This window comes from Calonectris borealis, chromosome 1 (genome assembly GCF_964195595.1).
Source record: "Calonectris borealis chromosome 1, bCalBor7.hap1.2, whole genome shotgun sequence".
Lineage (NCBI taxonomy): Eukaryota > Metazoa > Chordata > Aves > Procellariiformes > Procellariidae > Calonectris > Calonectris borealis.
Genome location: NC_134312.1, coordinates 116,235,066 through 116,257,761, shown reverse-complemented (window position 1 = coordinate 116,257,761; position 22,696 = coordinate 116,235,066). Strand labels below are relative to the sequence as shown.

Here is a 22,696-nt window from a genome sequence, read left to right as displayed (position 1 = left end):
AACATGGGGAGCATGAAGAGTGAGAAGACTCTTATCTCGTCATAACCTATCAGTATATGCGGAGTCCTCAAAAACACCTGCAGAGTTTTATCAGTGAGTGGTTATATGGTCGTGCAGAGCTTATTCAACAGTTTGCTGGTGCCGAAAGCAATGGGGGCTGGTCTTCCCCAAACTGCTCCAGCCCTTTGCCTTGTGCTGACTCTGGCACTCCTAGCTGAGCTGATTCAGCTCACCATCTTGATAGAAAACTGCCATGGCAGAAATTCATGGCTGGTTTTCTGACCCACTAGCAAATGGAGTTGTCTTGTGTTGCAGTGAAGCAAGTGGCAGAAGTGGCACAGCGGAGGGACAGGACTGCAGACAGAAACTGGGAAGGAAGAAACAAGGGGCAAAGGAGAGGAGGGGGAACAGTTCTGGCTGCAGGGAGCCTGGAGTTTCACTCAGCAGTAACCTCTAACCCTAACTTAAGAAGACCCCTTAAGTGGTCCTGGAGGCTGCTGCATATGTCTATTGAGCTTGAAAAGAGCATCTTTCTCTCCTCACCCCTTCTCAGCCCCACACGATTCCCTGGCTGAGAGGATGGGTATTCTGCCAAAAGCCCTGAGCGGGGGCTGGAGGGCGGCTCTCTGCCAGCCTGCACCAGGGAAATAAAACTCTGCGGGCTTCTTGTGGGAAGCACATAGAATATTGGGGGGGTGGAGGCGTTCAGCAGGGCTTCCTTATTTTGCTTTTAGAAAATGTTTGAGCGACAATTTAAATGAATGCATGAACACAGACTGCCTCCTGTGGGGCTGAAACGCTAAAACATGCTTTCAGAGATCTATTGCTCTTCATAATTGATATAAAAAGCCACTTCTGTATGAACAGTATTTGCCAGGGTATTATGACAAGATACCCATGGTTGGCAGAAAGCAGGGAGGAAAACTCTTTCTTCCTCCGATTATTTACATTCATGTTTGCATTTGACTGCACTTCCTATAGTAAGTCTAACCAGAAGAGATACAGTATTTAATTTTCAATTTTTTCTCCAATTAGAAAACTTAAATTTTGTTTTCTCCTAATCATTTTTATGATTTATCTTTTTTTTTTTTGGTTGGTCTGCGTTAGCTAGACTGTTGTTGGAATTTGAGGTGCTTGATTGTACCGAGATAGACATGATGCTTTATCCCAAATGATTCAAAACAAGGATTACAATGAGTAAATGAAGCCCCAGATATGACGTTTATGGTTGCAGGCATATTAATGTGCTACTATTATGACATGGCATCACTAATGAATAAATGAAATAATGCGAAATGCTTGACTTGCTTTGTTTTGTCCTTGTTTCAAATATGATTTTATCCTCCATTTACTTTGTAGCTATTCTATCTAGTTCAATTTATTCTCTCCAAAACTGCATGCAACACTACAGTTTCTGGGCACAATTACATGCATTTAGAAAGATCTCAATTTTCCTAAAGAAGACTGAAGCTCTTTAGCCTCCTCCCTTCCGTGTTTCTTTCTTAAATGCGGGTAGGTAGTCTGTTTCCTGGAGGATGCAGCTGAGCTCTGCTCACAGCTCAGGCTCATCGAGTCAGGCCTTTCAACTGGGCTTAAGGGTGGCAAGACTCATCCTCTGCATGATCGGCCATCCAGAGGACTGCACGGCATGAGGACAGGTCACCCCCGTGGAGGGAGCAGCTCTTTCAACCCTGTAAATTCCAGCTTTTGTCCCTGTAAATGCCAGGACGGTGACTGGGGTGCCGCAGCAGTCCCGTTGGTGGGTTGGTGGCCACTGCAGAGTATGCTTTCCCACCGGCCATGCCCAGCCGGCTGGCTCCTGGGGGGATGCCTGCGGGGGACCGCCAGCATCACCCTCAAGTGGAGAGAAAACCCCTGATGATCGGGGCTGTCAGCACCGACGTGCCCTGGTGCACTGCTGCCTGCCTGACCCTAAAGATTATTTGGGATTAAACCCTGGTCCAGCTTGCTGTTGTCAGTCGGAGAGCAGGCCCGGCTGGCTGAGGGGAAGGTCAAGTTTCCTGCAGCACCTCAGAGGACTGCACGTCGTCTGTCGGCATCGCTGTGTCACCCCCGAAGCAAGCGGGAGTCAGCTGTTTCCTCTGCAGATCCCCTTTTCCCTTGGGCACTGGTGCTATAAATAGCTCCTGAAATCAGATTGGAAAAAAACCATGACTAACTTACCAAGCGCTAAAATTTGCCTTTTGAAGGTCTGTGTGCTAGGATGTGATTCAGACAGGGCCAGAGAGGCAGCTATCTGAAGTCCTACACCATACACCCTGGCTGAGTGGGAAACGTTTTCTCTCCTCCTAGGTGTATGCGTAGGTGACCACTTCAAATAAAAGCCTTCACTTATATGGAAAGTTAAAAGGAAGAATCAAGCCAGCCCAGCTACTCCATCCTTCCCCTGTCTTGTGTGCAGCGCCTCAGAAATCTCACTCTGTCCTTCAGGATATATATATTTACAACACAGTGTGTTGTGTAGGGTGGCTTGCTGTACAGTGACGTGAAGAAAAACGGGATATCTTGTTGCTGGTACGTTGTGAAGGACTTCCTGGGCACCGTGCTCTTAGGGATGGTACTGGAGTACCAGCCTGACAACAGATCTCACAAAAGTGCATCAAATTTCAATATCATTTGCAGTCATAAATATTTACTTTATGTGTAGACGTAACACTGTCTGGCACTTCATAAACACCAGGCTGAGCTCCTTGATGTCCCTGCTTAACAGAAAAGTTACTGTGCAAGTCTTACCTGTTCCTTTCTGTGTTGCAGGCCTGAAAGCTGGCGATGAAATTGTGGACATCAACAGGAAAGCTGCTGAGGATCTGGACTCAGCTTTGCTGAAAGATGCCCTTGTTCAGCCTTCGCTGTGTCTTACTGTGCGCACCTATCCTGAGATAGAGGAAGGGCAGAAACTAAGGCAGCCACCACCACGTCGCTTGGAAAACCCATCTGACTTGAGTGACAGCGCACTGGCATTTGCTGGGAGCAACCAAGGTATTGGGTTCAATGTAGAAATTACCAGGAGGAGGATTCACACTTACAGTGTGCTGGTGTAATCCCATTGATCCCTACATGTAACTTCCATGGTGGAAGTGAGAGGAATTACAGTCTGAATGCACTGCACAGATAATACGTGGGAGCTCTGGAAGCTGTAAGGTGTAATCTGCGGTAGCAGTGAAGGATGACTGTGTACATGGTTAGGCTGTGAAATGCGTGTCATTACCAAATGCATGTCACATCATCTAGCTGTGCCTACAGCAAGTCGCAGAACTAATTGCTCCCTTCTGGGCTGCTCAGGAGGTGCCTTTACCTCTGGATTTGCTCACAGGATATACATATGGCAGGGAAGGAAGAAGGGGTAAGCATTCGCCCTCTCTGGGATTAGCCAGGAGCACAGGAGCCCTGTGTGTTTGATGAGACGCATAAGTAATTCACAAGGACAGTTCAAAACACCTAAAAGTAGGGACTGACATTGCAGCCAAACGTATCTAACTGGTCCCACAGCACACTGTGGTGGGAAGGGGCATTCCTGCCCACCACGCTGCCCTGTTCAGAGAACTGAACTGGCAAAAAATTAATCCCTAGCAAATGTGAATTGTTTGCCACTAGTTTAGTTTCCTGAACTGGCTGAGGACAAGCACCCGTGCTGGGATAAGAGAAATGACTGCAGAAGAGCAGGGTCGCCTCCTTGGCGGTTGCTAGCCATTACCTCTGTAAGACAACAGTGTTGGGAATTGCACTGGGATAGCAAGAAAGCTCCAGCACCATGTCTCCTCTTACTTGCCTACTTCGTCAAGTCTTACTTGCCGGCTTCTGAATTCCCCCCGTACTCAAAAACAGAAGAGGATATTGGACGTACCTACTTGCTTCAGATTTTTTGGAATAATTTAAAATACACGAAAATTTAATGGAACGACCAAAAAGAAGTAGTTTCTAGATAACCGAAACTATTCTGAGCTGAGGTAAATATTGACTTCCAGTCAAAAGTAAATGGTGTCTGAATGTGTCAAAATACTTTGTTTTCTCCCCAAAGTAGAGGTTTCAGAAATGAAAAAATAATTGTTTTGATAACTATGAAATGGTTTTGGTTTGGGCATTTGGAATAAAAAGCTGGAGCAGGAGGGGGGGCTGTTAATGCACTTCACCAGAGTTAAAGTCAGCCTTCTCCCAGGACATGTCTGTCTGATTGCTGCAATCAGTCGGTGTAGCGGCTTCTGGGATGACTCTGGGTGCAAACTGGAGCTGTCCCGGGAGCGGTGTGAGTGCATTAGCATGATGCTGAGCTGGAGCAAATGAGCCACAGTGAAAGATAGCTTGCTTGGGCTCAGGACCAAGCTGACTCATCTCTGCCTGTAAAGGGTCAGGGAGGTACAGCCTGGCTCTCAACGTTTCTGGATGCTGCTCTGGTTTTCCTTAAAATATTTACTGAAAGTGATCTAGCAAAACTGTCATTGTTCAGGAGACGGAAACAATGGGGAAAGGGAAAGCTGGACCCCTAGTCTGACTTTGGGGAGTATGGTATTCATAGCAAGTGGAATAGCGTGGACAAGAAAGCTTAAAAACAGCTTATTGCAAATACCTCTGAGGGGACTGATAAAAGCAACCTCATGTAAGATATGTCATAAACCCCCAAAGGCAGTTAAAGTTAAACATTTTCAGAAGGACATTTTCCTCTTTTAATTTTCATTGAACTTTTCCCAGTTAGGCTTTTGTGCTGAAAAATCAATCTCATCTTGTACATTTTCATAGCTGGCCACAAGATGCCCTCATTTCCTACGTAACACCAGCTCTTGGCAGGCCCCATCATTTTGTCCTTCCCTGTGCTTTTTCACTGAAACTGAGTCCTGAGTCCTCATACCCTGAGTTTTCGCTGAAGTGGGTATCTGCCCTGGGTGCAAAGAATTGGGAACCGGGACTTTTGTATTTAGGCAACATAGTGATTTCTAAGGCAGAGCAGTCACATTTTTTAACACAGGGTCTTAACAGCTGGTCTCAACAAGCAGTTTCTCTGCCACTGTCAGTTCTCTGCAGCATGATTTTGAGGGTCATCGAGGGGTCCTTTTCCTTGCTGAGGGTGAGATAGTGCACGGTCTGCCAGATGTGTCTGAAGAGCCTAGCATTTGCCTTTTAACATTGTCCAGTAATGTTGCAACGCTGTGTGCACCATGTGAAATGAAGACATAGGACGTGGCTGAAGGACATGTCACGGCAAAATCAGACCTCCCGCCTCTGCTGCTTTGTAGGCACGACTGCCTTTGTGCTGCTCTCAACTCGAGTCATGTCTGTCCTCCTTTGTAAGCTTCTCCCGAGCTGGGTTTTTGTGGTTATCACAGTGGTGTGGAACAGCTGCTTGTTTTTCCATGTCCTGCAGTGAGCATGTGAACTGTCTGGTGGGCCAAAGCGCCTGCTTCTTAAATAGCTCCCCAGGACTGGCGATAAGCTTTAGGGCTTCCTTTTCCCTTCAGATTTCTCTTGGTACAGCGGCCCTTCACTTTTGGTGTGCTGTAGTCAGCTCTTTCGCTCTCTTTCAGGCGACAGGCGGCACAGAAGGCAGAGCTCTTTTGACGTTTGCTTTCCTTCAAAATGCAGCAAACGTTGAGCTGGGAATCGCCTTCATTCCTCCTCGAAGGGGGAGAAATACTTCATTAACCAACAGAAGCAACACGGTAGCTCATCAGCAGATGTGCAGGTGTCTCTGGCAGCATCTGAAAGCACCTGTAGTTGCCATATGAAATAGCCTCTGAAGAACAATGTTAAGATGGTGTTTAAAGCCAAACAATGTCGATGCTCTAATTTGGGATGACTTAGGATGAGGTGGGAGTGAAATCAAGGATCTGCACCCAAGTGTGCGATTGGGAGGCAGGTGTTTTGGTCTTCCACATAAATTTTCTCTATTTAGGTGTTTTTAGAACACAATGTTTTACTGAAGCCTTTCTTCTTCTGGCCCTGTGCTTTTTCAGGGATTCCTTACCTAGAATGGGATCCACGTGAAATTTTAAAAAGGGGTATGTGCTTTTATTTGGGAGATTGTGGCTGTATCTTAGATTTTTGGTCTCGGCTCCACAGCTTCTTGTAGAGAGCAGTCAAGTATGAAATACCCACTGACCCATTTATTTGTGTCCTTGTTGATTACTGGCAGTTTGGCTGGCTAGGCAAATGAGCTCAGTGATTTCTGTCATATGTTATGTTTATAGCATGCAGATTTTTTCTTTGGTCCTGAAGTAGTATAGCCCCCCTTTCAGCAGGGGGGTGAAACATTGCTGGGCCAGAATGCCAGCAGGTATAAATCACTTGTAGGCACATCTGTTCTCCAGAAATTCAGGGTCTGGTTGACCGATCATGCTGATGTCCTATCATTATCTTCTTCACTAGCAGTTCTTCATTGGCTATGAAGGCAGCAAAGGGTAGATTTTTTGTGTGAGGCAAATCATATTGTGTGTTTTCAACAGAAAGATGCTGTGCACATTTTTTTTAAGGAAGCTTTCCTAGTGCCTTATTACTCAGTGGGAGGTCTTCCAGGAGCAAAGCAGGACTGTGTTCTGGGGAGTCGACCTCCCTGAAGTGACTGCCAGTGCTCCTGTTAAATACTACGCCTCTTACAGCTGTTTCATTATCTGGAACTACCTTGAATATACTGAGGTTGGGGCTAGAGCTGCAGATCAGCTCTGTGGCAGCAGTTACTTCACTGAGTTTACTTAACAGGTTATTCTTGAAATGACCTTGTTTTTTGTATCTCTAATTGATGTGAAAAATATCATCTTGGGCATGATATATACTTTCCCCTAGGAACTTGCACTGCATCAGGCTCGCAGAGCCACAAGTTTTGTTCCTTTCATCTATTATTGTTTTTCCTGGCTTTCAGTCTTCTCTCCTGCTAACGCAGTCTGCATAAATCTGGTTGAGGAGGACTAGCTCTCATTCTGTCTGGAGCCCCACAGCAAGTTTTCCTTATTGGCTAAAAGGAGAAGTGAGAGCTGTCTCCCCTGTCCATGCGAAGTGTTTTGTCTCCCCATTCTGCTCCACTCAATCCAGGGAATGAGAGGCTGAAAGCTGGAAACACAGTATTGCATCTCCCCAAAATCATAAAGAAGATATTTTGTTATTAGAAGGGGATTTGGGAATGGGAGTAGTATCCGTATTTGTTTGTGGTCTCCCCACAATTCTCTACCTTTTTTTACTCTGGGGTAGAGTTTGTGAGGTTTGGGCTTTGCATGCTCCTGTATTTTGGAGACCTCTAGCATGAGGATAACTCTGCAGGGATAACTGTGAGCCATATAAATCACAGTGCAGAATGTATAAATGATAAAGAAGAAAGTTTTGGATGGGTATATTAATCTTCTAGATAAGAAGCAGCTAGGTATTTTTAAGGAGTGTATTATTTTGTCATTCAGAAAGCAGGAGAACCAGAGGCTGAAGTTAACACACACTCTAAAGACTGTGCTATAAAACTGAAACAAACTTTCATTGCACTCTAAGAATGGCCACTATTTTTCATTCCATCCTGGTCCTGTCAAAGTCCCCTTAGGCTAAGTAATTTGGATTTCAGAACAAGCTGAGACTAACAGTAACCTTAATTTCTTCAGGGTTATTTTCCTGAGGCAGACAACTAATTTCATACCTTTTGTAGCATGTTAAAAAATATTGTTATCATTCAGTGCTTGATTTAACAGTTCCAGGGGCATTTACTGCAGCAGTAATCTGAGGGTCTTGCATATAATTAATCAGAGACATGCAGAACTGTTGTTCACGAGATCTGTTTTCTAAAAGCTTGAAAGCCAAAGCTCAAGGATGTTGCCTCATTCAGAATTGCATTCAGAGGTCTCATTCCTGGCTTTTCTAAAGTCTGCCTGAGCTGCTGTTGAAATAAGCAGCGTGGCTATTAGCACGTTAGTTTTTGCATTGCGGCTTTGGGTTTCTGACCCTTTCCATTTTAGCTGCAGTAAGCATACCTGCTCCCTTACTCACAGATTTCTAATCTTAATATTCTTGCTGTGTTGCCGCTCCCCCTGCCGGCTCCGCGAGCCCGAGGCTGCAGCACGGTACTGGCAGAAGGAAAGGCTGTTTTTTCTGATCTCAGTGTCCCTGGTTTCCAAGCTCACCGAGCACATGCTTCATTTCTGTGTCTATGAAAATTCCTATTTATTCCAAACAGGCTACTCAAGCGTATCACAGGTGTTTGATGAGGCTCCTGACCTGGGGAGAGTGAAAAGTGGCCGTGGTATCGTTGCTACAGCGAAGTTTTCATTGAATCTGCGTTTTTCCCAAAAGGAGTGAACGAATTGAATGACATTCAGCGTAGATTTTTCTATATTTGTGCAATTTATTACCTAGTTGAAATGGAAAGGGAAGCAACAGAGTTCTGTCGAAAGGGAAAGAGATTTATGGGGCTTGTTCTGTAGCTCTCCAAGAGAGGCAGAATTCCTCAGTTCGTTCCTATACTGTTCTTTGGTCATGCAGTTGACTGTAACTGTGATAGCTGTGGCTCAGTTTTACATGTCTTTGGAGAGATTATCAACCCTGTGGGACTTCCCAATGGGACAGAATACCCCAGAGTTTTCTTCTTTTATGTTTCAGTGTTTCAAAGCTAACCAGAATTCTTCTAAAAAAAGAAATAAATGCATGCTTACCTTTTTTATTGTAGATTTATAGGTGAAACTTTGCCTCAAAAATTTGATCTGAGAGACAGTTCCCTAACAATTTGCCTTAAAACTGTTCCATTTATGACAGAGTCTCTTCTGAAGGGTACTCCATTGTCATACAGGGCTGTTCACCAACAGCATTTAGAAATTACATTCTGTTTTAGGAAGTTGCTGTTGAACTGTCCAAGAAATTGATACTCTCTTCTTTTAAGACAACAGTCAAACATGAGCCGCTGAAAGCACATGGCCACTGAAGCCTCTGCAGCACATCTTGCAGGAACACAGACACCCGAGTGCCTTGGCTGGGCACCAGCCGGGGTAGTCATGTTCTGCCTGGTCCCTATTTCTTCTGTGGTCTCGACTTGGATGGGGGTCATTCCTTACTTCTCGCTGCAAGTGATTAAGCAATTGCTATGTTTGACTTCCAGTATCGCTGAGTTTCATCAGTGAAAGAAGTACAGAGGAGCACGACCCACCTTTTGCAGGGAGCAAGCGGTGGCAGGCGGGCAGGGAAGGACACCGGGCTGAGCTCCTCGGCCCCTGACACTTGCCACCCGGCTGCAGCAGATCTCTGCCTCAGTCGCACGGCAAGGTGTTGTGTGGGGCGCTGAGGTGTGTAAAACAACCTGCTTAAGAAACGGAGGCACCTTCAAGTTACAAACCGTAGCTTTCAGCTATCCAGGCCTGTTGTTGCTTCTGGCCCACAGTGCGTAACATGCTGGCAGATGGCTGTCCTCGCCAGCACTTCCCCGTGGCAGCCACTGAGGGGACTAAATTCAGTATTGCCAGTTCCACATACTCAGGAATAAGGCATCAAGATGCTAAAATTATGAACATGGAGGGTTTTCTGAATTGTGTGCTGCTTTTTGTGTTAGTAGGATGTGCATTTCTGAGCTTTGCACCACAGCTGACAGAGCTTGGCTAGGAATAGTTATTTCCACTGCATTCTGGAACCAAGAAACGGGTTTTAAGAGCAGTACCAAATATCGTGGAAGTCTCATTAAAATCTCGAGCAACAGCAACCCTGCAAATTGGAAGCAGCAGCTGTGGAAAATTTTAGCCAGGTGTTGGCGTAGTGCTTAAGCTTTACGTGATTCTCTAGGCCTTTAAGCCCTAGCACCTTTGCTCCAGTGATACAAGACTTCCTTTTATTTTGTTAGTTCTAGCCATAAGTAGGAGTTATTTAATGGGCATTAGTCATAACGTCACAGATGTTACACTGCTGAGGCAACTTGGGAGCTCGTGTGACCTCCGTCTGTGCTGGTGGCCTCATGGATTTGACTCCCCCTTCCTGCTGCTTTTTGGATTTCCCTCTCTAATTCCTTAATGTCAAGTGAAGCCCACGTGTTATCGTCCCTAGCAAATGGTAGGGCTTGGGCAGCGTTCAGGTGCTGCAGGCAGAAACGAGCACATTGTCCTCAGAGCTCCTTGCTGAGCTAAATAAAGATTTACAGGGCAAAAATAAAGTGATGTAAAGAACCTGACAGAAATGGGACAGTAACTGGAAGGTGTTAAAAGGCAGGAACGTGCGGCGTTATTGAACTGATTGCCTGTGTTTAACAACCAGCAGATAAACCTGCTAAAGTTGACATTGGCTTTGGCAGCTTAAGACGTTAGAAATACCCTGAGCACATGTACTGTGTGACTGCTCATTAAGACCTAAGTGAAAGATTGCTGTCTACTGGGTAAAAGTGTTTATACTGCAGGAAACAGATTAAGTGGTGTTTTAATATACAGGAAAAGAAAAAGTGGTAGCTTAAAAGCAAAAACCCAAACCCCAAAACAAACATTATTTGCCTTGGCTTGGTGTGAGAAACAGCTGTAGGATGTATTTCACACAGCTTATAATGAGAAATTAATTGCAGTGAAAAAACACAGAGTGACCAAAACAAATCATGACACATAGCATATTTTTTCTCTTATTTTTTAATGGATACCTTAAGGGTTTTAAGAATTTTTTCACACATTAATAGACAGACCAGAAAGCTGATAGTCCAAGTTGATAAAATCATGGGCAAGGCTCAGAAAACCTAACTTCTTACAGAAAAAACACTTCCTCAAATAGATTTTGTGTTGCCAAACATTCCCTACAAGCACATCTTTTTAAAAGGTAAACTCTATCTTTTCAGAATAGAGGCATGTCTTCCGGAAGCTGAACTGTGAACTACCTTTTATGTCCTTTTAATTTCATTTGATGTCCAATTTAGCTCCATCCCAGTATGCAGAATATTTTCTGAATTTAATTCTGGTTTTATGAATTCCAATTTTTCCAGATGATTTCCAGTAAAGTGGAAATCTTGTACAGTCCTGAAAATTGTTTTTGGTAATGGTGGCTGAAAGCTTGCAAGGACAGCAGCTGAAAGTTGAGTACTGAAGAACCCAGACCTGGATCTCTGCCCTCAGTCTTGGTGTAGAGAATCTTACCTAGGATGTGTTCGTGAACCAACACTATTCGTTAACATAACACTCCTTGAAAGAAGAGCAGTGGCTTTTCAAGTGTAGCGAAGAAGCAGCAGAATTTTTCTTACTCATTTACGAAATATGTTTCTTAGAAACTGTCATTTCTATATCATGAAATATATTTCATTCCAGTATAAATATAAACAAATTTATTAGATGTGTGTAATCAGGGTTTGTTTTTTAAAATATCTTGATTTTAAAGCAGCTTGCCATTTTATCTGAATTAAAAAGACCATCCACGCTATTACAGCCTTTTTGGCCAAACCACAGACTGTTTAACAGAAATATGTCGGTATAACAGATGTGTGTTATCATTACTGTGGCCTTTTTACTCACAGCATTGCTATCTAGCCAAATGCTCCTTATAGACAAATATACGTGACTTACCTAAATTGAAATGTCTAATTGAAAAATAGCAAATAACATGAGAGGCAGCATGGGACTAACATAGAAATGGTGCTACATCTGATGTGCTAAATCACTCTTAATCTTTGTAAAATGTCCATGTTTCAACGTAGTGAATAGGAGGGGATGGCTGCTGGACCACTGGGTGCTGACAACATGATAGTGTGCTGTTGGGCTGCTTCTATTCGTAGGGCTAGCAAACCAAAAAAACCCCACTGATTTGAAAAAAATTCTATTCTGCTACAGAAGAGTGTCAGTTTTCCACCAAAATGTTTAAATGCCATGTGCTAACAATACAACCAAAAATTATGTTAATGTAGTCTGTTGAGTCTTGGGTTTTAAAAAACAGGGATTTTCTGTGTTGCTGCATCCACTGAACTTTGATTATGTTTTTCTGCATTATCTGAAGAATAAACATAATGGGATAAAAGGTATAATCTCTGGTGGAACATTCGCTGTCCTATTCGTGTGGCAGGGTGCGGGCAGGGAGGCGTACTCAGAAACCACCCTTCCCCATCCAGCCCCAGGAGTGACACCGCAGAAAAAACTCTTCCTTATGGGGTTGAGGGGAGGAGAGGGAAAGGTAAAAGGAATTAAGGTCTGGACTCAGCTGCTGTAAAGTATCTCTTTATGCTGGCTTGAAGGTCAATTGAGGCATGCAGGAGTTTCCTGGCAGAGTTCAATCCATCACTGGTCATTATAATTTGCCATAGCTAGAAGCTGAATGTATATGAAATCTGTTTTTCTGTGAAGACTGGCTAAGGTGTGCACAAAAACGTTATTTGTGCACAGAGCTCTCAGGCTAGGATTAGTTCTCTTCTTTCTTTTGTCACTTGTAGGTAATTCATCATTTACTTATAAGAAGTCGCAAAGGAGTTATTAGCTGTATCAACAACATAGTCTCCAGAAGAGTGCTTGGGCATAGGGGTGCATAGTTGTTGCCACATACTGATGGAAATGAAATTTAGTTTTCAGTTAATGTAATAGACTCCTAAAAACTGCTTGTTTCCTTAAAAAGGTTTGTTTCCTTAAAAATCAACATCGAAACTCAGTAGTGCGTGTGTTAGGCCAAAACTGCAAGCAATTTAAAATCATCATGTTTGACTTAACTCGGAGGAAGGGCTGATCAAGGCTTGCTTCTTGGCATAGCCTGCCCGTTCACGTACTGCAGTTTCCATTTGAAACCACTGAAGTATAAAGGTAGGCAATTGCTCGCCAGCCAAGAAATTAATAATAAACATAAGAATTGCGATGTGGCATTTTAGCCTTATCTCTGAATCGGCTTTCGTAGTTTCCACTAAATAGTGTGTCTGGCCGTAACCTGTTTATTTTTACACCTGTAGTTAAACCTGGCCCCAGCTTGTAAACCGAGGTAGTCCTTTGAGGTCATTGAGTGCCTCTGGCATAACATCTTGTTGGCATGTACTTGTGTGCAGGATGGAGCCTGGCCCTCCATGGGAACCCCATGTCTGTTGCGCCCAGCTTTTTGAATTTTTGGAAATTATGGCTGGGTTTTCACACACCATCTCAATTTCAGCAGGGCACTCGCTTTGCGGCAACCCGGACAGCTCTGTTGAGACAGCTCCAGAGGAGGCAGAAGTGCAAGACTTGGAGTCATCTGATGAGGCCGATAAGATGAGCAAGGTGAGAAAGTTTCATTTTCACATGACAAAGAGCGAAAGCGCAGTACACTCACAGCTGATGTGCTGACTTCACAGCTGCACACAATTAGAGCATCTTTCCTGGGAAAATGTTAATCTTACTTTTAAGGTGTTTACGGATGATATTGAATGTAACAAATTACAGCTTTGATTATGGCACATGGCTACCTCTTAAGCAAGACTTGTGCCCTTTTTCCAGGATTGGTTCGCATCTTCAGTATCTTGTGATAATATTCCCACATAGTTTTTAAATGGGCTGGTTCATCACCTCCTTCACCAGAGCAGGTCAGCTAAACCAAAAGATCAGGTGGATTATTATGATTTCTTATTCTTTCTTGATTTCTAGGCATAGAAGGAATGTAAGTTAAACTATTTCCTTAAATCAATAGCATAGTGCACACGCTAGTTTTTAAATGCAAACTAATTATAGCCAATCTACCTTAAATTGAAGCAAAACTCTCCAATTATAGCTAAGAGGTTGTGCAAATGGATTGCTAATTGCCATCTATTAAGGGATGGGTTTCGCAGTGGTTGTTAGTTTGCACTTGCTCTGGTGCTGGGGAGCTTTACACAACATAGGGTGTGATGATTAGTGGCTTTTGGGGCAGAATCAAGTGAGATTATTTTGAAGGCACTGATTACTTTTAGGTGTTTGTTGCATAGGTGATGGTGAGAGCTTACAGCTATTTTTCTACAAAATTCATCATCTAATGAGTATCAGATCTCACTCAGTCTGTGCTTACCTGCAGGTGTGTTTTTTCTCAGCTCTTAACTAGAATATGTTATAGTGAGCTCTGAACTAGTCCCTGTGCTGTTTTACTTGTCATTGTAGCAGAAGGAAGGAAAAGACCCTGGCCTCTTGTTTCCTGATCTCTTATGTCACACTAGCCTGTAGTTTTGTATTTGATAGCCAGACAGTGGAAGTCAGATAAGAGGAAACATTCCTATGCATGAAATATATGCAGAGCTTGCATGCAGAGAAGGTGATTATTCTTACAGTTTGTTTTCAGGTTTTATTACGCGACTTCTTCTTGTAAGTACAAAGAATTTCTTCTTGAGTAAGTGGAAGTGTTTGTTGATGCTTTGCAATTTTTAACTGTAAATATTCATATGCTCTGGAAGGAGTCTCTTCCATTAAACACTGAAGCTGTGGAAGAGCACCGAGCATAACACATAGCTGCTTAGGGAATAAATATTCTTGCTGTGTTTTCTGTAGCTTTCTATTTCTGAACTGTGCAACAGGCTGTGGGGTTCCATTTTGCATCTTGCCTCCTGGATCTTCAGTGCTGTAATTGCCTGAAGGAAGGCGTAAGGATTACATGATTAGCCTTGTGGCTCAGCAGATATAATTATACTGAGAAATGTGCGTATTAGAATAATGCTTAATATTCTTATATTGGAAGAGTAACTTGTAACTCTAACAAGCCTTGGTTTCCAATGAGAGGAAAATCTGTCTTTCGGCCAATGAAGTGTTGACATCGGTACATGTTTTCTTTTAAAATTCAGAAATATGTCTTGTTTTGTTTGTGTGATATAGAGGGGAGTGAGGCATTTTACTTCCCATTCTGTTTGTTATGGGACAAACTGCTTGAAATGGTCTTCCCTAAAAAAAGAAGCACGCTTGTCCATATAATATAGATAGAATGTGCTCAATTTGGCAGACTCGTGAATGCTACTGTCCCTGTTCATGTAGAAGAGCTCTGTACTAAGTGGGCTTTCTTTGTGGTTCCTCTCTAACAAAAGCTGCAGAAACCCTCAAATTATTTTGCAATGTCTACAGAGAATTCCAGTGTATGGTAGCGGGGAGGATGTCATTGCTTGCTAATCACATGCTAATTTTTAAATACAACAACAATGAAAAAAACCCTAACCTAAAAAAGCTCAATCAATGGGAGGGTTTTCCTAATCCCTTTGCTTTTCTGTGTGCTTGGAAAAGCCAATCTGCATGGGGAGTAAGTAGTCTGCAATATGTGTTTCTCCATGGAAAGTCACCACCCGGCTGGTACGGTGAGGAAAAAAGCAAAGGTGTTTTCCTGTCCATGCACTGCCATACCTTTGCATGCTCCTAGGATTATAGTGCAGAAGATTAAGCTGATGTCCTCAGCACTGTTTTATACGGGTTATTTTTGTATGTGGGAGGTGAAACACTCTGTCTTCGTACCACCAGGAGGGGCATGTTCTCCTGTATCGCCATTACTGCTACAGCTTCCAGTCTCCCTCGGATGGTGGAGTTCAAGGGAGACTGACTTTATTTGCCGCCCTTCTTGGCAAAAGCAGGGCAGGAGCGCTCTTATCCGTTCACTGCTGAGCAGGAGAGGAAATCCAGTTTAACTGGAGCCTCCCATCTAAATGCAGAGTTCCCCTTCTTTCAGCGCAGATGCAGCATTAGCAGCTGAAGATCTGAAAATAGCGTTTGGGTTGTCTTTTGCCTTGCGATAGCATGATCCTGAGGCAGGGCTTAATCCTGCAAACAGCACCGCTCCACGCTGTGGTGCTGGCAGTCTGCTGATGCTTACAGAGTGCTGCAGAGGAGGAGAGCTCCAAGCTTCTCCAAGGAAACTTCCCGGCTCTCCAGCCAGCAAAGCGATCCTAAGGGAGAGTTAATAATTCATGGTAAAAGGAGAGGAACGCAGCGTCGCAGCTCTTCTTCATCTGCTCTTGTAGCACAGGTCGGGTAGGCTTTTTATGAAGGTAAGCTGTGTGAAATCCTACCAAAAGCTGGGCTTGGGTCCCTTCTGATTTGCCTGTAACTTTCTCATGTAGGTGATAGGTGGATGAATAACGTGGGAGGTACTCGAACGTGTCTCCCTTCTCCTCCTCCTCCCTCCCAGCTGTCTCTTTCCCTTCCCCCAGCCCAGCATGTGTGCACGTGGGTGTGTGTTGCCTTAGTGGTGGTGCGTTTGTTTCTTAATCTGCAAAAGCCTTCAAGCTGTTGATGGTGGTGAAGGATTCGGAGGGTACACCAGTAGCTTTGAGGATTCCTCCCTTTTCTGAAAAATCTTATCTTCTGTATATCCTAAAGACCTGATAACATAGAGTTTACTTCTCCATCACTGTTGTCAAAGGAATCATTATAATAATAGCAAAAATGTGATGTCTATAGAACTGTTCTGATAAAATACTAGAAACCGGTTTCCAAGGTGGATTGAGGCATTGGCAGTGCAGTGGCGTGGGATAGCTGTTGTTCTCTGGACTCGCTCCCTATCTAATTTCACGATGTCTTCCCTGCGTCAACCAGCCCTCTTAGGTACAGTATCTCTTGGCTTGAAATCTATGTAAACAGTAGCAAGCAGGTGCGCTTTCTGGGTGCAACTCTCTTCCTTTCCGTGCAACTGACAGCAGCCTGAGTTGTGCTCCCAGAAGCTTCTGCTCTGGGGTGGGCTCCTGACTTTCCCTTCTCTCCCCATTTTGTGTGCGAGCCAAGAGGAGGAGAGAGGTGGGAGGGAGAAGAGTGGGGGAAAGGAAAGCGTGCCCTCTGCCACCTCTTCAGGCTTGTTTTCATCTAGCATGTGAATTCAAGTTTCAGGTTGTTTATGAAATCTAGACTAGCCCCAGTGTCAGTCTCCAGTTCAACAGAATATTGGGAACATTTCGTACCAGAGTGATTTCTTAAATGGTTACTTGCCTCTGTGGTGACCTGACTGTTTGGCCTTTTAAATATTGTAGAATAAATTGAGGTTCAAAGGAGGTACCCTGAAAATTCACACACACATAGTGAGTTCTTAATGTTGCAGGTTACCAAAGGCTAAGATAGGTGTTGTGTTGCATCTCAAGATCAGTCTTTGTGCGTATTTTTTCCTGTAATGGTCCTTTGAATTTAATTAGGCATGTGTTTTTAAAACTGTCATCAGTTAAAATACTGCAGGATACTCATTTCTCCCTGTTTCTAATTAAAGACATCTGCCTCTTGAAATGAAAGCTAATTACCTTGCAGCACTTGTGCTTAAGGGAGTGTGCTGTAATGGGCTGTGTGTGTACATGCTTATACCATTTAGAGGTATTTCAGAGAAAATAGGTCGTCTTCCCTCTGCAGCATTATTCAAGACCAGAATTAAGTCTCAAAACCTTCAACGTGTTGCAATAGATGTGAAAGGATTAAAACAGGGGTTTGAGGGGTATGTTTTCCAGTAGCATAACTGGCTTTTTTAAGTTCTTTTAATTCTGTCCCTTCAGATGTTTAATATTCTTTGCCTGTGCCGTTCGTAGCCAATCGGCTTGTGCTCAGCCACAGGCAACAGACATTTATATTCCTGGGCTGCCTTCATCTCTGCGTTGCTGCATTTCAGCCTCTCTGCTGAAGTTTTCCTCTTAATGAGTCTATGAAAAGCAGCACTGAGTTCTCAGCTTCGACTGGTAGCTGACTCTTCATTCCAGCTAGTGTGGTGAGCGAACGAGGCTGGCGGCAAATGACACATGCGGAAAGGCTTTGCTTAGAGAAATATGGTCACTGCCCTTCCTTATTAAAATGCGGCCGTCTTCTGTGTTGCGTGCCAAATAAGCAGCACGGAGTATCTGTCTGGAGTGGGAGAGCCTTTCGGATCTGCTGAATATGTGGAGAACTGGGATTTTCCTCCTAGCTGAGTGACAGCTCTGGCAATACTGCCTTTCCAGCGATGTCGGCTCTTTGGAGAGTTAACCGTAAACTCAAGAACGAAAGTGCTGGGAGAGCCGGTGACTCCCTGTACCGTATGCTGTATTTGGTGAGCAGATCTCCTGTGCAATGTGACTAGTCTAAGTAATTAGCAGTTAAACGAATTTCCATGCTGTTTTAATTTTCAGGTTATAAACTCGAGGCTGAGCTGTAACGTATATACCCTGTAGAGGCTTTTTGTTACTGTGCAATGTCATTAGCAGCCCTGGCAATGCATGAAAGGATGCAATTTGCCTGAGTTTTGTTTGGGAGATCAATACTGCTTAGAGCTTGCCATCCGTGGTGGAACAGAGGTGCTGCATGCCATTCAAGGGGGCAATCTGCCTGATGCCCAGGCACCCATATGTCTTTATACGGTGAGCGCAAGAGGAAATGGCACTCCACTCTCACAACTGTAGGGCAGGCAGCCAAACTCCCCACTGTGGGCAGCATCAACATGCTTGATGAGTTTAAGGACTTGCTCCTCCTGCATGGGAAGGATGGGAGCTTAGCTCCTCTGCTGAGCCCCCTGCAGAGGAGGGGTTAATGTACTTGCAAAGTAAACTTCACTTTACAGCCCGGTTGTGCCAGCCCTTCATCTCATTTTAAGGTTGCTAGATGGGATTGCTTGCAGAATTGTGCCTGAAGTGTGATGCCGTAATTCTTCTAGAGAAATCCTGGTTCAGTGCTATCGTAGTAGCAGCTGGCAAACAGAGCTGGTGTTGGGAGATAAAGGGATGTGTTTCTGTTCCAGACCTTCCCTAGTCTATCTGCTTTCTCTAGGAAAATGGGGCCAGAGAGGCTTTCATTAATACTTTGAGAGTTTTCAGCAAAATAGCCGTGTTCTGAACCTCCCTGGGTGCAATAGGCATCTGCTTTCTGTCTAGAAATTGATTTTTTTACAGTAAATATAAGGTAGAAAAGATTATGTTCAGGAATGAAACAAGACAGTTTGTTCAATGAACAAGCAAGAAAACAGGTTTGTGAACATTATTGTGCTTGACACTTTTCATCTGTCCAAAGAGCATCGGGTGAGTGATACTTGGGAAATAAGTAAAAGATGTGGGGCCGGGCAGTCACAAGGCAGAGCTCAGCCCTGCTGCTGACTGGAGCTGGGCATGGCTGAAGTCAGCAAGTAGTTTGTTAACTGTGCACAAGCAGAGATAAGGCTCTTAAAAGTCTTCTGCGCTTCCTTTTTGGCATATGGGTGTAACTATTCCTTCTGGGACAGACAGCGTGCCTGTATGACAGTTATCCAATTTTCAGCTACTTGTTAGTGTTTAGCTGGTGTTTCATGGTGTAAGTGGATTTTTGTTCTCTCGTTCTGGGTGACCCATCTTTCCCTGCAACTTACTGCAAGTGCATGAACAGGACGGTGAGCTGTCTGCGGGGTATCAAACATAAACTGCTTAAAACACTTGGTTTATTTTTGGAGTTTGATTCCATACTTGCTTTATACATTGTAACTATTTTTAATTGTACATTTGGCTCTTACAACAAAATGTCACTGGATATGCCTTCCTCAAATATTCTTTCACGAAATAGTTGTAATAAAGCTAAATGTTTCTGAGGAAAACCCTACCTATCCTGGGTCTCTGCAGGCTCAGATTAACATCTGTTAATTGTCAGTCCTTTGTCCCTTTCCAGGAGAGCAGGTAACTCGGGCAGGTTTTTTTGCCTGCGCTGAAGCCAGGCTTTCACCTACTGCACTTTGTGGATTTGGGGCTGTTGGGAACACCTGTTGAAATCTAATGTAAACTTAACTGAAAAGTTTGGGTATGCTTTGGATATACTTAAGAGTACAGCGAGTATAGATAGAACCTTGCTGAGAAACAAAGGAGTTACTTTGACTGATAAATCCAACTCTGACATGTGCCATTACCAGAAGCTGAGTTAGTTGGAAATGGACTGGTTCAACTCACTGCCTCCCCCTGCCATCAACTTACAACACTTTTCCTTTCTTCCTCATCTGAGTTAAACCTCAGATACTGAAGATGAATATTTTTCCTGTAATAAACTGTGTCCAACAAGCCTTTTTGTATAGACAGCCAGTTACGATTAGTTGCTTACACTTGTGTCCTGAAGAAAATTATCCTTTGCATAACAAGCATCTTTACTCATATGCCTTGCAGTGGTACACTCAGGTGAGCATTTACAGCCATAAGATACCTTTAGGGAAAGCAACTGTATTATGGAAGGAAATCCCTTACTTGTCGCTAGCGTGGTTCATACTCCTCTTGGGCTTTGTGGCTGTGTAGTGCTGTAGGTGCACTGAGAGGGGAAAATAGCTATGTGTGAGCAGACTGTGCAGCTTAACAAATGCAGCATTTTTCAGCACTGGGTCATCACGAAGGTGTGGGGTGGTGGAGGTTTCAGATGATGTTGTTGCTACCAGCTGGTGGGAGTGAAGTTATCTCCCGGGGGCAGGGCTCTGCCTCCAAACTGCAAGGTGATGTGCTTTTTTCTTTCTTTCTTTTTTTCCTTTTTTTTTTTTTTTCCCCCTCCTCTCCTCTCTTTGCATATTCTCTGTTTGAACAGGCTAATTTTGGGTAAGTTGTTTTAGTATGGATTGGAGGGCTATAGCGGCAGTGCTGGGAAGTCCTAAATCTGGATTAAGGTACCATGGCAGGATTAGACGCAGAAGGTTAGAGAGGTGTGATCAAGTGCAGCAGCTCTTTTCCCTCCCGTGCCCCCTCCAGGACTCTGGGAGGGATGGAGACAGGGCACGCTGCTGCTTTGGCAACCCTAGAAGCCTGGGGCTGTCGTCACTGACACCAGAGACTATACCCGCTCCAAACTTTTCAGCGTAACGAAAGATGCGAGAAGATGATCTAACATGAGAAGGTGAAGAGAGGATAACTGTCTTTTATATATAGACAGCTGATTAAACATTAAAGAAACCAGCTAGATGTAGCAGCTCTGAAAAACCTGACTTACGGGGAAGAACTTCACCCCAGAAGGCATGCTTCCAGACACAGACCAGATATACAATTACTTTCCCAAAGAGCTTGCGTTTGAAGCCTTGAGAGGCTTTGGTTCCCCAGATGGCTCTGCTTCCCCAAAAAACAGCTTAAACGGTTTCTGTCTCCGGATTGTCTCCTTGGCTATGTTGACACAGCTATTCACGGGACTGTTGCAAACTAGATTAAGGAACTGGCAGAGGGCCCCAGCCAGTTCTGTTTGCACAGCCATTTTTCGTTCCCGAGTCTTGGGCCTTTTTGTTTGTTTGTTTTTCAATCTTAAGTGCTGGACGAGCCTATTTTAATTAAAAGTTCATGCTTATCTGAAACCAGGAACGTTACTGAACAGCACTTCAATTAACTTGAATTGTGCAATTCTTTTTTTTTTTTTTCCCTCCTTCCCCCGCCCTCCCCTTATCCCCAGTCAGTCACTGAGAGATAAGACAGACAGATATATGAAATGATGTGTGCACTTCTGGACTTTGGTGCCTGTTAAAAAGCCCCCAAGCTGCAACTGTTTAACTGCAGAGGCTTCTCAGCTCCATCGTTCCTATAGCTCTTACTTAAAATATTACCGCTGGTCTTTCCTCTTCCTTCTTTTTAAAGAGTACAGAGCAGGTCGCTGCTTTCTGTCGCAGTCTGCATGAAATGAACCCTTCTGATTCAAGTGCTCATCCTCAGGAATTTACAGGACCCCAGCTGGCCACCATGAGACAACTCACAGATGCAGATAAACTGCGAAAGGTTATCTGTGAACTTCTCGAGACAGAACGCACCTATGTCAAAGTAAGGGTTCTCGATGTGTTGTTTCAGTCTACTAATACTTCTCCTCCTTCTGGAAAATTTTGTTAGTTTCTTTTCTAATACTTCAAATTATGTTTCATGCATGTATCTCTTAGTTAACTTACATTCAATCTACAATCTGTCCCTAGAATAGTAACTTAAACCTCTGAAATAAGTAGGCTTTCCAAATTCTTATGCTGTCATTTTGAAATTACTTAGCTGGTGTACAGAGGAACACTGGTCAATGAGATCCGGTACTGATTTTGTAAGTAAAACTGTGTAAATGTTTCCTTTTACTATCTTAAATTCTGTGAAATCCAATTATTTTTCTTATGTGTGAAAGGGAAAAATTCATAGACTAGGTAAATGGTGACCTTTGCCACTTCAATAAATATTCAGAGGCAGTTTGAGGAACCAACATGGGAATCTTTTTCTGAATTTTTAGGACTTAAATTGTCTAATGGAGAGATACCTGAAGCCTCTACAAAAAGAAACGTTCCTCACACCAGATGAGGTATGTTAGCTGTTGCTTATCTTTTTGCTAGATAGCTTATGCACACCCCTCCGCTCTGCCCACCCCTCGGATTGACTTGCTTGTCTGAGCAAGGGCTATGGAGAAACTTTGAATTCCATTTCTTTTAAAATAATGGATCGAGTAGAGTATAAAGGTACTGCTCAATAATGTATTTTTTTTCCTGACATCACACTGATTATACAATTGGACTGAGAATTACTGAAGTTCTAGAAAACATGATTTAGCTTTTCAGCATTTTGCTTTTTTTTTCTCTTATTAGCTGGATGTTCTCTTTGGGAATCTGACTGAAATGGTAGCATTCCAGGTAGAGTTCTTGAAAACTCTCGAAGATGGAGTAAGGCTGGTTCCAGACCTGGAAAAGCTTGAAAAAGTTGAGCAATTTAAGGTAATCTCATTGTTTACATTCTGAGTAATCCTTTAACACTCATCATTATATTTGTCTGACTGCTGTCACTGTTCATGTAAAAACCTACATCTACTTACACTCGAGATGAATTTTTAGCTAATACTGGAGCTGTTTGAAAAACATCCTGCTACAATTGTGGTTTATGCTACATTTAGCTATATAGAGCACTAGAAATCTGTAACGCCATGTGCTTTTAGATGCTATTCTTGTC

At 43.5% G+C, this 22,696-nt stretch overlaps 1 protein-coding gene across 2 annotated transcripts in view; it reads left to right on the top strand.

Annotated features, from left to right (window-relative positions):
- TIAM1 (TIAM Rac1 associated GEF 1) overlaps window positions 1–22,696 on the top strand; it is a 118,186-nt gene that overhangs the window by 80,544 nt on the left and 14,946 nt on the right. The window contains exons 13-17 of one of the 2 annotated variants that reach the window (XM_075171107.1): window positions 2,776–3,000; window positions 13,048–13,154; window positions 21,368–21,547; window positions 21,990–22,058; window positions 22,339–22,464. In XM_075171107.1, the coding sequence (XP_075027208.1) occupies window positions 2,776–3,000; window positions 13,048–13,154; window positions 21,368–21,547; window positions 21,990–22,058; window positions 22,339–22,464 (707 nt within the window). Of the gene's footprint in view, window positions 1–2,775; window positions 3,001–13,047; window positions 13,155–17,522; window positions 17,872–21,367; window positions 21,548–21,989; window positions 22,059–22,338; window positions 22,465–22,696 lie in introns of those variants that run through there. The other variant, XM_075171113.1, reaches the window with a different exon arrangement.